Raw genomic sequence first — 14003 nt, 5'->3', positions numbered from 1 at the left:
CCCTCTGATCCTCCACACTACCAAGAGTCTTACCATTAATACTATATTCTGCCATCATATTTGACCTACCAGAATGAAGCACTTCACACTTATCTGGGTTGAACTCCATCTGCCACTTCTCAGACCAGTTTTGCATCTTATCAATGTCCTGCTGTAACCTCTGACAGCCTCCACACTATTCACAACACCTCCAACCTTTGTGTCATCAGCAAACTTACTAACCCATCCCTCCACTTCCTCATCCAGGTCATTTATAAAAATCACAAAGAGTAGAGGTCCCAGAACAGATCCCTGAGGCACCCCACTGGCCCTCCATTCAAAATATGAGCCGTCTACAACCACTCTTTGCCTTCTCCGGGCAAGCCAGTTCTGGATCCACAAAGCAATGTCCCCTTAGATCCTATGCCTCCTTACTTTCTCAAAGGTAACCTTATCAAATGCCTTGCTAAAATCCATGTACACTACATCTTCTGTTCTTCCTTCATCATTATGTTTAGTCACATCCTCAAAGAAAAATCATGTTTGAAGGTCAAGGTAACTTTTGGTGAAATATTTTGTACAAAATATCTCTCCACTTCTGTGCAATGATGCATATTTTGCTTCTTTAAAAAATAAAATCACAGTTTGCTTCTCAATCAAAATGTCACTCTTTTCAGTCTTTTTTCTTAAGCAAATAGTGAGAGGAAGAAGTATTGGAACAGAAATTTAAAGAGCCAGTATGGGGAAGGATTCTTTCAAAAAACGATAATGACAAGATGAAGGAAGTGTGCTCCAAATGGCAAATCCATAGAACACAGAAATCTACAGCACATTACTGGCCATTCGGCTCACAATGTTATGCCAACCATGTAACCTACTCTAGAAACTGCCCAGAATTTCCCAAGTGCATAGCCCTTCTATTTTTCTAAGCTCCATGTACCTATCTAAGAGGATCTTAAAAGACCCTTTTATATCCACTTCCACCACCGCTGCAGGCAGTGCATTCCACACACCCACCACTCTCTGTGTTAAAAACATATCCCTGACATCCCCTTAGTACCCACTTCCAAGCACCTTAAAACTATGCCCCCTTGTGTTAGCCATTTTAGCCCTGAGAAAAAGTCTCTGGCTATCCACACAATCAATGCCCCTCATCACCTTATACACCTCTATCAGGTCACCTCTCATCCTCCATCGCTCTCATAAGGCAACATCCTTGTAAATCTCCTCTGCAACCTTTCTATAGTTTCCGCATCCTTCCTGTATTGAGGTGACCAGAACTGAGCACAGTACTCCAAGTGGGATCTGACCAAGGTCTTATCTACCTGTAACTTTACTTCATGACTCTTGAACTCGTCCCCACGGTTGATGAAGGCCAACACACCATACGCCTTCTTAACAACACTGTCAACCTTGCAGCTTCAAGTGTCCTAACGGCACAAACCCCAAGATCTCTCAGATCCTCCATACTGCCAAGAGACTTACACAAATATTATATTCTGTCTTCAAATTTTACTTACCAAAATGAACTTCACATTCATCTGAGTTGAAGTCCATCTCCCACTTCTCAGCCCAATTCTGCATCCTATCAATTGTTCCACTCTACCCTCTGACAACCCCCCAGACTATCCACAACATCCCCAGCCTTTGTGTCATCAGCAAACTTACTAACCCTCTCTTCTACTTCTTCATCCAAAAAAAATGTTTTAAAAATCACATAGAGGAGGGGTCCCAGAGCAGATCCCTGCAGAACACCACTGGTCACTGACCTCCATATAGGATACGAATCATCTATAATCACCCTTTGCCTTCAGTGGGCAAGCCAATTCTAGATCTCCTTGGATCCCATGCTTCTTTACTTTCTGAAGGAGCCTTGCATGGGGAAACTTATCAAATGCCTTGCTGAAATCCATATACACTACATCCACTGCTCTACCTTTATCAATGTGTTTTGTTACATCCTCAAAGAACTCAATCGGGCTCATATCCCTAATCAGGTTACGTCTCTCCAAATGCTCATAAATCCTGCCTCTCGGGATCTTCTCCAACAAGTTGCCCACCACTGAAGTCAGACTCAATGGTCTAAAATTTCCTGGGTTACCTCTACTCCCTTTCTTGAACAAGGGAATAACATTTGCAACCCTCCAATCATCCTGTACTTCTCCCATCCCTACTGATGACACAAAGATCATCACAAGAAGCTCAGCAATTTCCTCCTCACTTCCCACAGTAGCCTGGGGTATATCTCATCTAGTCCCGGTGACTTATCTAACTTAATGCTTTTCAAAGGCTCCAGCACATCCGCTTTCTTAATGTCTATATGCTCGAGAGTTTCAGTCCACTGTAAGTCATCCCCACAATTGCCAAGGTCTTATTCCCTGGTGAACACTGAAGCAAAGTATTCATTAAGTACTTCCGCTACCTCCTCCGACTCCATGCACGTTTCCACTATTGCACCTAATTGGTCCGACTCTCACACAGTTCATTCTCTTGGTCTTAAGAACGTAAGAACATAAGAGATAGGAGCAGGAGTAGGCCAATCGGCCCCTCAAGCCTGCTCCGCCATTCAACAAGTTCATGGCTAATCGAATCTTAACTCTAGTTTTCACCGAATCTCACAAGGCAACAGTGCCAACCAACAGGGCACCATGCCGCCCATTTTATTTTATTATTCATCCCGCCCAAACCCATGGGATCACCTGGGGGGAAAAAAAACCAATTGAGGAGAAAAAATCTGGAAAATTCCTCTCCGACCCATCCAGGCTATCGAAAACTGGTCCAGGAGATCACATGGCTGATCTAAACCTAGCCTCATGTCCACTTACCTGCTCGCTCACCGTATCCCCTAATGCCATTTTTATCCAGGAAAATGTCTATCTCCGTTTTGAATTTATTGAGTGTAGTAGTTTCCACAGCTCTCTGGGGCAGTAAATTCCACAGCCCCACTACCCTCTGAGTGAAGAAATTTCTCCTCATCTCAGTCCTGGAATGGCATCCCCTTATTTTAAGATTATGCCCCCTAGTCCTAGTTTCACCCATCATTGGGAACATTCTCCTTGCATCCACCTGATCAAGCCCCTTCACAATTTTATATGTTTCAATAAGATCGCCTCTCATTCTTCGGAACGCCAATGAGTAGAGTCCCAATCTACTCAACCTCTCATCATACATCACCCCACCCATCCCCGGAATTAACCTAGTGAACCTTCTCTGCACTGCCTCGAGAGCCAGTATGTCCTTTCTTAAATATGGACACCAGAACTGCACGCAATACTCCAGGTGTGGTCTCACCAATACCCGGCACAACTGCAGTAAGACCTCCCTGTTCTTATACTCCATCCCCCTAGCAATAAAAGCCAGCATTCCATTGGCCTTCTTGACCACCTGCTGCACTTGCATACTAACTTTTTGTGTTTCCTGCACCAGGACCCCCAGATCCCTTTGCACAGAAGCATTTTCCGGTTTCTCTCCATTTAGATAATAACTTGCTCTATTATTTTTCCTGCCAAAGTGCAAGACCTCACACTTGTCAGTATTATATTTCATCTGCCAAATGTCTACCCAATCACTCAGCCTATCTATGTCCCCCTGCTGGGTTTCAATGTCCTCCGCACTCATTACACTCCCTCCCATCTTTGTGTCATCAGCAAACTTCAAGTCTTCACATACTTGTAGAATGCACTGGGGTTTTCCCTAATCCTGCTCACCAAGACTTTTCACGGCCCCTTCTGGCTCTCCTAATTCCATTCTTAAGCTCCTTCCTAGCAATCTTGTATTTTTCTAGAGCTCTAACAGTACCTAGCTTCTTGAACCTTTTGTAAGCTTTCTTTTTCTCCTGAACTAGATTTTCTACATCCTTTGCACACCATGGTTCTTTAACTCTGCCATCCTTTCCCTGCTTCAATGGAACATACCTATGCAGAACTCCATGCAAGTGTTCCCTGAACATTTGCCACATTTCTGCTGTGCATTTCCCTGAGTACATCTGCTCCCAATTTATGGTCCCAAGTTCCTGCCTGATAACCTCATATTTCCCCTTACCCTAATTAAATATTTTCCCAAATTATCCCTCTCCAGCGCTATGGTGAAGGAGATAGAGTTGTGGTCACTACCTCCAAAATGCTCTCCCACCGAGAGACCTGACACCTAACCAGGTTCATTTCCCAATGCCGGATCAAGTACAGCCTCTCCTCTTGTTGGCTTATCTACATATTGTGTCAAGAAACCTTCCTGAACACACCTAACAAGTTCCACCCCATCTAAACCCCTTGCACTAAGGAGATGCCAATCAATATTAGGAAAGTTAAAATCTCCTATCACAACAACCCTATTATTATTGCTCCTTTCCAGAATCTGCCTCCCTGCCTGCTCCTCAATATCCCTGTTACTATTGGAAGGTCTATACAAAACACCCAATTGAGTTATTGCCCCTTTCCTGTTTCTGACTTCCACCACACTGACTCAGTAGATCATCCCTCCATGACTTTCTCCTTTTCTGCAACCATTACCTACACCAAGTAGGTAAAAGTCTACCTGTGTACTTCCTTCTGCAACCAGATTCTTGATTTCCTCATTGGAAGACCACAATCAATGTGGATCAGTAATAACGTCTCCGCCTCACCTCAAGGGTGTGTGCTTAGCCCATTGCTCTACTCTTTCTATATTCCTGACTGTGTGGTTAGGCACAGCTCAAACGCTTTCTGTAAATTTGGTGATGACACCACTGCTGTTGGCAGATTCTCGGATGGCGACAAGGAGGCTTACAGGAGTGAGATAGCTTGGCTGGTTGAATGGTGTCACAACAACAATCTTGCCGTCAACGTCAGCAAGATTAAGGAACTGGTCATGGACTTCAGGAAAGGTAAGTCAGAATAACATACAACAGTCTGCATTGAGGGGTCAGCAGTGGAAAAGCATTTTCAAGTTCCTGGGCATCAATATCTCAGAGAATCTATCCTGTGTATAACATACTGGTGCAATTACAAAGACACACCAGTGGCTCTATTTTGTTAGGAGTTTGAGGAGATTTGGTACGTCACCAAAGACCAACAAATTTTTTTACAGATGTATCATGTGGTGTATGGGGTGTCTAGGGAGGGGTAGCACCTATGGCAGGGGGAGGGCCTGCTATGCCCTTTTTCAGGGCAGCTCATCCACATTTGGTCCCCACCTGGCGTTCAGCTCTCACCTATGGCTCCAAGTAGCTGTAACACGCGTAGCAGCCGCACCCCGGTAAAACGTCTCGACAGACGGGCCAAACCAGGTGAGGGTAGCTGATGGGTCTTCGACCCTCAGTGCGGTAGGGGATTTGTCTGTCCCAGCATGTGAAGTCTCGCCATGGTGGATTGAGTGAAAGAGTCCAATTAATGGTCCAACGGTCAAAAAGGCAGACCAGCAGGCGTTTGTGGAACGCTAAGAGCACAACAAGGCACTTAGAAGTCCTGGTTATCCACTGTTAGAGGTGGTGATCTCTTTAAACTCACCCAGCAGAAGGCAAAGGCAAACCACTGCTGTAACCTGCCACAAGCAGGATTTCCCAATATATGTCAGAGTGGCGTGGAGGGCAATCGTCCGCCAACTGGCAATTCCAGATGCGACCTACCAACAACAACCATGGAGAGCGCTCTCACTGCCACAGAGTGTTGTAGACTAAACCAGCTCTGTCATAGGCACAACCCTCCCCACCAGAATCAGAATCAGGTTTAATATCACTGGCATATCTCTGTGGTGCTCTGATCAGGCAGTTTTGGAATACTCATGTTTCCCAGACCTGGAATGCCTAACAATCAAATGCCAACCATTCTATTTACCAAGAGAGTTCTCCTCCATGATCCTAACCATAGTTTACATACAACCAGCGGCTGCCTCCAATCAAGCTCTTGAGATACTGCATGATAATTTCACCAAACAAACATGATGGAAGAAATACCTGCCCAATTACAATCAGCATTTAACCTGTAGCACCAGAGGTCCCAACACACTGGACCACTGTTATACTAAGATAAGGAATACCTACCTCTCCATGCCCAGACTGCATTTCGGGAAATCTGATCACTTGGCTGTGCTTCTCCTACCTGCATACAGGCAGAGGTTAAAGAGCAAGGATCCAGAGATTAGGACAACAAATAGGTGGTCGTGGAAGGCAGAGGAGCAGCTACAGGATTGCTTCTAGTCTGTGGACTGGGCCATGTTCAAGGACTCATCTGTGGATCTGAATAAATACATCACAGTTATCACAGACTTTATAAAAAAAAACAGCCGTAGATGAGTGCGTCCCCACAAAATCATTCAGTCTTCCCCAAACAGAAGTCTGAATGAACCATGACATCTGTAATCTGCTGAGGGCCAGACCAGAGGTATTCAAGTCTGGTGCCCAACAAAATTACAAGTCCAACTACTGTCTCCAGAAAGCCGTCTTGCAGGCAAAGTGGCAATTCTGGACTACACTTATATCAATGAAGGACGCTCAACAGCTGTGCCAGGACTTGAATGCTTTCACATCTTACAAAGTGGTGACATATGTAGATGACAACACGGCTTTGCTGCCAGAGGAGTTCAATGCCTTCTATGCTCGTTTTGACTGTCAAAACATGGAGGAGCAATCACGAACTCCCACAGCTCCAATGATCTTATGATTTCAGACCCTAAGGTCCACATGAGAGCATCCTTCAGGAGAATAAACCCACAGAAAGCATCTGGCTCAGATGGGGTACCTGGCCGAGTACCGAAGACCTGTGCTGATCAACTGGCCGGAGCATTCACCAATATCCTTAACTTCTTGTTTCACGAGTCTGAAGTACCCCTGCTTCAAGCAGGCTTCTTATTATACTGGTGCCTAAGAAGAACATGGTAACCTGCCTCAATGGCCATCATCCAGTAGCCCTTAGTAGCACACTGGTGAAGTAAGAGAGGTCAGTGATGAATCATATCAACTTCATCACTTCTTCATTGGCACTTCACTCCACCCTGGAACATCTGGACAGCAAAGGTGCGTACATCAGGATGCTCTTTATCAACTACAGCTCAACATTGAATACCATCATCCCCTCAAAGCTAATGAATAAGATTCAAGACTGGCCTCAATACCTCCTTGTGCAATTGGATCCTCTATTTCCTCACTTGCAGATCCCAGTTAGTTCTTGTTCACCCACTCTTCATCTCATGTTGTCAATATTTATTGCTTATTTATTATTTTTTCTTTCTTTTTGTATTTGCACAGCTTGTTGTCTTTTGCACACTGATTGTCTGCCCTGTTGGCATGGTCTTTCATTGATTCCATTATGGTTATTGGATTTATTGAGTATGCCTACAAGAAAATTAGTATCAAGGTTGTATATGGTAACATATTCAGAGCCTATAAAAAGTATTCAACCCCCCTCCCTCAGAAGCTTTCATGTTTTCTTGTTTTATATCATTGAATCGCAGTGGATTTAATTTGGCTTTTTTGACACTGATCAACAGAAATAAAGACTCGTTCATGTCAAAGTAAAAACAGATCTCTATGATCTAATTACAAATATAAAACATAAAATAATTGATTGCATAAGTACTCACCCCCTTCAAGTCAGTATTTATCAAATGCACATTTGGCAGCAATTACATCCTTGAGTCTGTGTGGATAGGGCTCTGTCAGCTTTGCACACCTGGACACCACAATTTTTTCCCATTCTTCTTTACATGCCTTCTGGCAAACACTAGCCAAGATTTTTCTTTGCCACTCTCCCATAAAGCTGTGACTGGTAAAGGACCCGGGCAACATTTGTTATATGTGCAGTCTCTCACATTTTAGCCACTGAAGCTTGTAGCTCCTCCAGAGTTGTCAAAGGACTCTTGGTGGACTCCCTCACTAGACGCCTTCTTGCACAAGCACTCAATTTTTGAGGACAGTCTGCTCTAGGCAAATTTACTCCTGTGCCATATTCTTTCTATAGTATTTATTGACTTAACTGTACTTCAAGGGATATTCAGTGACTTGGAAATTTTCTTGTATCCAGCTCCTGACCTGTGCTCGTCAATAACCTTTTCGTGGAGCTGCTTGGAATGTTCTTTTGTCTTCAAGGTGTAGTTTTTGCCAGGAGACCGACACAGGTGTACTTTTACTACAATCAGTTGAAGCACCTTGACTGTACACAGGTTTCCAAAATCAGATCAAACACGAGGAAATCTGCAGATGCTGGAAATTCAAACAACACACACAAAACACAGCGGGCCAAGCAGCATCTATAGAAAGAAGCACTGTCGACATTTCGGGCCGAGACCCTTCCAAAATCAGATCCCCATTTAACTAATTATGTGACTTCTAAAACCATTGGCTGTACCTATGATTTGGTGTGTCATATTAAAAAGGGGGGTGTGAATACTTAAGCCATCAATTATTTTGTGTTTCATATTTGTAATTAATTTAGATCACTTTGCAGAAATCTGTTTTCACTTTGACATGAAAGTGTCTTTTTCTGTTAATCAGCGTCAAAAAAGCCAAATTAAATCCACTGTGATTCAATGTTCTAAAAGAATAAAACATAAAAACTTCCATAGGGGATTAATACTTTTTATTGGCACTATATATTTTGATAATAAACTTACTTTGAACTTTAAGTTGAGGTTGTGATATCTGCTGCTTTGCTGTAGCAATACTGTGCAATAAGAATTTAAAATAAAATTAAATAAGTAGTACAAAAAGAGAGCAAATAAATAGTGAGGTCGTGTTCATGGGTTCATTGTCCATGCAAAAATCTGATGGTGGAGAGGAAGAAGTTGTTTCTAAAACATTGAGTCTATGTCTTCATGCTCCTCTACCTCCTCCCTGATGGTAGCAATGAGAAGAGAGCATGTCCTGGGCGATGATCCTTAATGATGGATGCCTCAAAAAAAAACACATCTTCAAAAGGTGATGCCTCAAGAAGGAGGCATCTATCACAAAGGATGCTCAGCTTCTGGGGCATGCCCTCTTCTCATTATTACCATCAGGGAGGAAGTACAGGAGTCTAAAGACCCACACTCAACACTTTATGAACAGCTTCTTCCCCTCCACCATCAGATTTTTCAAAGAACAATGAATCAACCCATGAACACTACCTCACTATTTTTGTTTTAATATTCAGAGTTCCACCATGCAACATTCTTCCTATAATGGCATCTAGGCAATGTTCAATTCTAGTTAACAAAGGCCACCACAGAAAATTAGAATGACTGTTGTCCATATTTTATATGAAACTTTTGCAGTTCAAAGTAATTGCAACAAAAAGCTTCTGAGTAGAAGAGAATTTATGCCATGTTAATAAAAACTCTGCTAAAATTAATTACCCACTATTTTGATAAGATGATTTAGCTCACAGTCATTGATTTCTGCATTAACAAACATCTAATATTAAAACAAACAAGATTTATACATTTACTTTCTTAATCTTGATGTACAAGGGGTGATTGATAAGTTCATGGCCTAAGGTAGAAGGAGATGAGTTAATTTCAAGCTTTCTGCATAATCACTCAAAGAGTTGAACTGCATGTGCATGTAATGAGAGCTGTATAATTCATCTCCTTCTACCACAGGCCACGAACTTATCAATCACCCATGCTGTGGACACTTACTGGAGGTCCAAGATCCGTATGCTCCACGACCGCTGTGGACTAAGTGTGTAAATGTTGGGGGGGGGGGGGGGCTATGTTGAAGAATAAATGTGCTAGGTTTTCTAAAATTGACTCCTTCTACCATAGGCCACAAACTTATCAATCACCCCTCGTAAACTGCACATATTTCAGTTTGTGAGATGACTGACTAATATATTGGCCTTTGAGAATTCTTCGGCTATTGATGCCTGGATGTATAGTGAAAGAAAGATTTCAGACAATAATTATTTATAACAGTATTTATAAATGGACAGTAAACAAAATTTAAAAAATAATATGAAATTAAGACCAAGCATTCAACTGTTCAATTTTGCAACAGGACACTAAAATGTATTTCAACTGTTAGTCCTTTCATTGTTTGGTTTACATACTTTTATGTGACATTTTTAATGAAAATATTTACTGAAAATTTTAACAAGTTTAAAAACTGGGCAAAGGTTGCTGACAATTCAAAGAGCTTGTAGTTTTACATTTATCTTTGAAATACAGTATCACACATCCAATGTTGTAATTTTTTGTTTAAAATACTATTTTTAGTTTAGTCTGAACAATTAAGTTTAATGTGAAATATTTCCACATTGTCTAAAGACCTAAATGGCAGTCTAATTTAAACTCTGTTGTTCAATTTACAGTCAATCACAGCTAATGACAAATCCAAGATAAAACAGGGCTACAGAGATTAAATGGAAATTACACACAAGGTACTTACTATTCCTTTGTGTACATACAGTAGAATTTGTACCAGAGAGGGAAAGAGATCCAAAAGGTGAATAGAAAATACCCCAGGAAGTGGGAAGAGAAAGGGATCACAGAGTTTCAGAAAAAAGAGAAGGCTCATGGTCAGCGTTAAGGATTAGAAAGGCAAGGAGGATATTGTAAGTAAGGTGGGGCGGGTGTTGGGAAGGGAATAGAAAGGAAGACATGGAAAGGACAGAGAGGAAGATGCAGCAAATTGAGGACTGCAGGTGGGTTTGGGGTGAGCATAGGCAGGAAGAGGGCAAAGATAGCACTGCATTATAGTTGGGGTTGGGGGTAAAAGCAGGGCAGGGAGAGGTCAAGGTGAAGTTTGCAGACCTATTTTCATCATGGAGATATTTAGTAGATTATTGAGGTCTAAAAAAGGCTGGCAGCAATAGAGTTAAGAATAGTCATAAAGAAAGAAATCTTATGAGGAACCTAAAGAATGGTCTTAAGAGTCTCCAACGGACATTGTTGCTCTCTTGCCTCTCTTCATCCAGTCTATCCTACCCAATAACATTCTAATGAAGGACCTTCAACTTGAAATATTAACCACGTTTCTCTTTCCAAAGATGCTGCCTGATCTGCGAGTTTTTCTAAGTAATTTCTGTTTAATTTTGGATTTCCAGGATCTGCAAATTGCTGATTGTTCAATTTCTTCCACATTACATTCTTTTATAGTAGCAGTACTTAAATGTAAATTTAATAATCGACTCTATCAAGGTTTGGCTTATTTAAGCTAACTACAAAATTATTTTGTCGGCAGGGTTTTATCTAACCCTTCACAAAGGAGTCATCATAGCAGCAATCAAATTGGGATAATCACTCCAAGGCAGGTTTCAATTTCTTTGAAAGGACAGTGGCCAACTGACAATGGTGATTGTAAAACTGCATGCAACAGTGACTAGAGTGACACAGAGACAAATACCAAATCAAACCCATTTGCCTTGGTACTAGCCCAAGACCTATTCGCCAAAGGCCAAATCTAGTTTAGGAAAATTATATGAGGAAAACAAATATCCCATACTGATACCATATTGGGAAGCTAAGCTTCTGCTTAAATAAGAGGTACCCTGTGCAATATGAGCCCACTGACAACACTAATGTCAACAGCCCAGGTTAAGGTCAACTACTTTAAATAAACTCTCCAGATAAAACATGTTTTGTTGCTTTATTGTGAAAGGTCCATGACATTCACAGATTTTTTGATGCACAATGCAATTTTGTGAAGTTCTGTCTGTGTGCATCATGGGCATGGTGGTCTCGCATCTAATTTTAGGAAGTTGGCTAACGACATAAAGAATATCTTGGCACATATAAGCAGTGCACCAGTGATAGAATTCTGTTGACATGATCTATTTCTGGAAAACATTGAGCAATTTTAATGAGGAAATCTAAAAGTAACAGAAGCCATTCTCAGGATGATGCTCCTGTAAGTTAAACACTTTCTGTGAATTTTTCAGACTCCTGGGTTTTAAGTCACCTCCACTCTCATGTATCAATTGAAATTAAATAACAGCAAAATGCCCTATTACTATATCACCAATTTTTTGTTATGTGAACGTAAAGAAATGCTCTGAAGAGACTGCTAAGGGCAACAGAAACCAAATCCTCCAATAGGGTTAGAAGTAACCATAAAATTTGATGAAACGTTTCTTGAGGTGAGAATTGCCTGGTATACTCCACCCTGTCTCCTTTAAACTTAGAACTTGACTGCAGCCCAGATTAGGGTTGTCAACTGCTTTGTCTCTGGTGATCAGTCCACAAAACTGCCCATTATTTGGTGTGGTGTAATTGCAAAAAAATGTTTTACAGCCCAGTGACTCATAAGTAATAAGGATGTATGGCATGGGAAATTAAGATATTTTCCTTCAGCTGGAGTAGGCAGTATATCACTGATTATTTCTAACACCAGTCCCATGCCATTCATGGTCTAAGGCCTCTTGTACTTGACATGGGATACAAGTGTGGGGAAGGGGAGCCAACTTCAACAAATGTCTTTTAATTTGATGAAACAATATTATAGGTTTTAATTTAGAGACTAAGTGCCTAGAAAGGAGTAGCAAGTTTTTGCTTCAGTCAGGAGATAAATGGCAACAGCATTTACTACATTATGAGCCACAAATGACGCTGACCTCTGTCATAGAAAAGATTCTACTGGAAAGTTACTTTCTTCTTCAGAAGTTTGATTGATGTGTTACAATTTTTTGTTAGGATGCAGCATAAAATAAAAGTGCACAGCAAATTACCATAAATAAATGAAACTGAATGAGGAATTTTCTAGAAGCAGTAAAAAAGATGTTTTGATTGGTCTCAAAACTTTCTTCCAATGTTTGCTGATGCCTTCTTCTGTAAGGGTGTATTTACTTATATATGGGATCTATTTACTGCAAACACCTTCAATATGATCTTATACCACAATAAAAGTAAAGGATGGTCTTCCTTTACCAAAGTTTTAAATTTATAATCCTTTATTATCTGACCCTTTCATGTGAACAATTCACTCTAATCATTAGTTTCCAATTCCAATATTTTCTACTATTATAAAATTGGCACCACATATTATACCTCCCAAAAATAAATCTAATTATGATTATATTGTGCAATCTTAAAAGGTTTAAATTGTTAAAACTGCAGTATCATATACATAATCTTAACCAACATACACAGAACACAAAGGTCCTGATGCAGGGTCTTGATCTGAAACGTCACTCATCCCTTTGCCTCCCCAGTTTGACAAAGCAGAAATCAAACATTCATGGCAGTATTCTACATCACTTAGTACTAGGATCTATATATTCTTCTTCTAAGGCGAGTATATAATATCATTGAAATAATGTACAGTATAATTGCAAAGAATTCAAACCTACTTAAAAATAGTTGAGTATGGTCCCACGATCTTGTTAATGACCCTACTCCGAAATAAAACAGTACTTCAATCAAATACTTATAGAACACTTTCGGAAAAATAATTGCACATAATAAAGTTTCAAGCGACTTCAGTATTTGCTACTTCACAACGCGGACACGTAGAATGACGATTATTCCTGCGGGGAGATCGGATTGTCCTACTTCTATATATACTCAAGATGCTCGGACGGCCTTTAACTCTTGGAATAACTGTTCTTCCAAAACTTTCCGCGAAAACAGTGTGTCAAATTGATGATATCATCCAAACAGATATGTTTTTAAAACTCCCCTTACACTAACCCTCTTCCCAAAATCTCCACTAATTTCACTTACCTTACACTTTAAACACAAAATTAGATATTAATCCTCACTTGGTCTCTGAAATATTTTAGAACCGGAACACCAGTTCCTTCTACTTTCGAGATTTCTTTTTCTCACCACTCTAGATTTCCTGTCAAATACAGCAAACATTTAGCAGTTTAGGGGGTTACAGCAAAGTCTCTGAAGTATTACATATAATTTCTCTAACTTTTTCAATCACGCAATACCTATATTTCATGTTATAACCGGTATTGAAATAATATAGTAAACATGAGAGAACAGTAGGTTTAAAATATGTTTCTGTGAAAATTAAAAATCATAACCTAAGTAGCTGCCCCCATATAAATAGTAGTTGCCTCCATTCAAGCCAGTTCAACTTAGAGGAACAGTGCGGGCTCAAGGTTTGGACTGACAGTTTTGTTTACCAA

General features: G+C 40.7%; 1 protein-coding gene across 5 annotated transcripts in view; it reads right to left on the bottom strand.

Moving 5' to 3' along the window:
- The window catches only part of LOC132385195 (protein Aster-B-like), a 406923-nt gene extending 393219 nt beyond the window's left edge, over positions 1-13704 (bottom strand). For 3 of the 5 annotated variants that reach the window (XM_059957077.1, XM_059957080.1, XM_059957083.1), the window contains exons 1-2: positions 13588-13704; positions 5996-6190 (exon numbers count right to left, since the gene is read on the bottom strand). In XM_059957077.1, coding sequence (XP_059813060.1) covers positions 5996-6003 — 8 coding nt within the window. In that variant the 5' untranslated portion in view covers positions 6004-6190; positions 13588-13704. The remainder of the gene's footprint in view (positions 1-5995; positions 6191-13587) is intronic. The other 2 variants (XM_059957084.1, XM_059957087.1) reach the window with 1 other exon arrangement.
- Between the last annotated feature and the right edge of the window lie 299 nt (positions 13705-14003).

This window comes from Hypanus sabinus, chromosome X2 (assembly GCF_030144855.1).
Source record: "Hypanus sabinus isolate sHypSab1 chromosome X2, sHypSab1.hap1, whole genome shotgun sequence".
NCBI lineage: Eukaryota > Metazoa > Chordata > Chondrichthyes > Myliobatiformes > Dasyatidae > Hypanus > Hypanus sabinus.
Note: the sequence above shows the minus strand (reverse complement) of the source record. Positions and strands in the feature narration are given on the sequence as shown.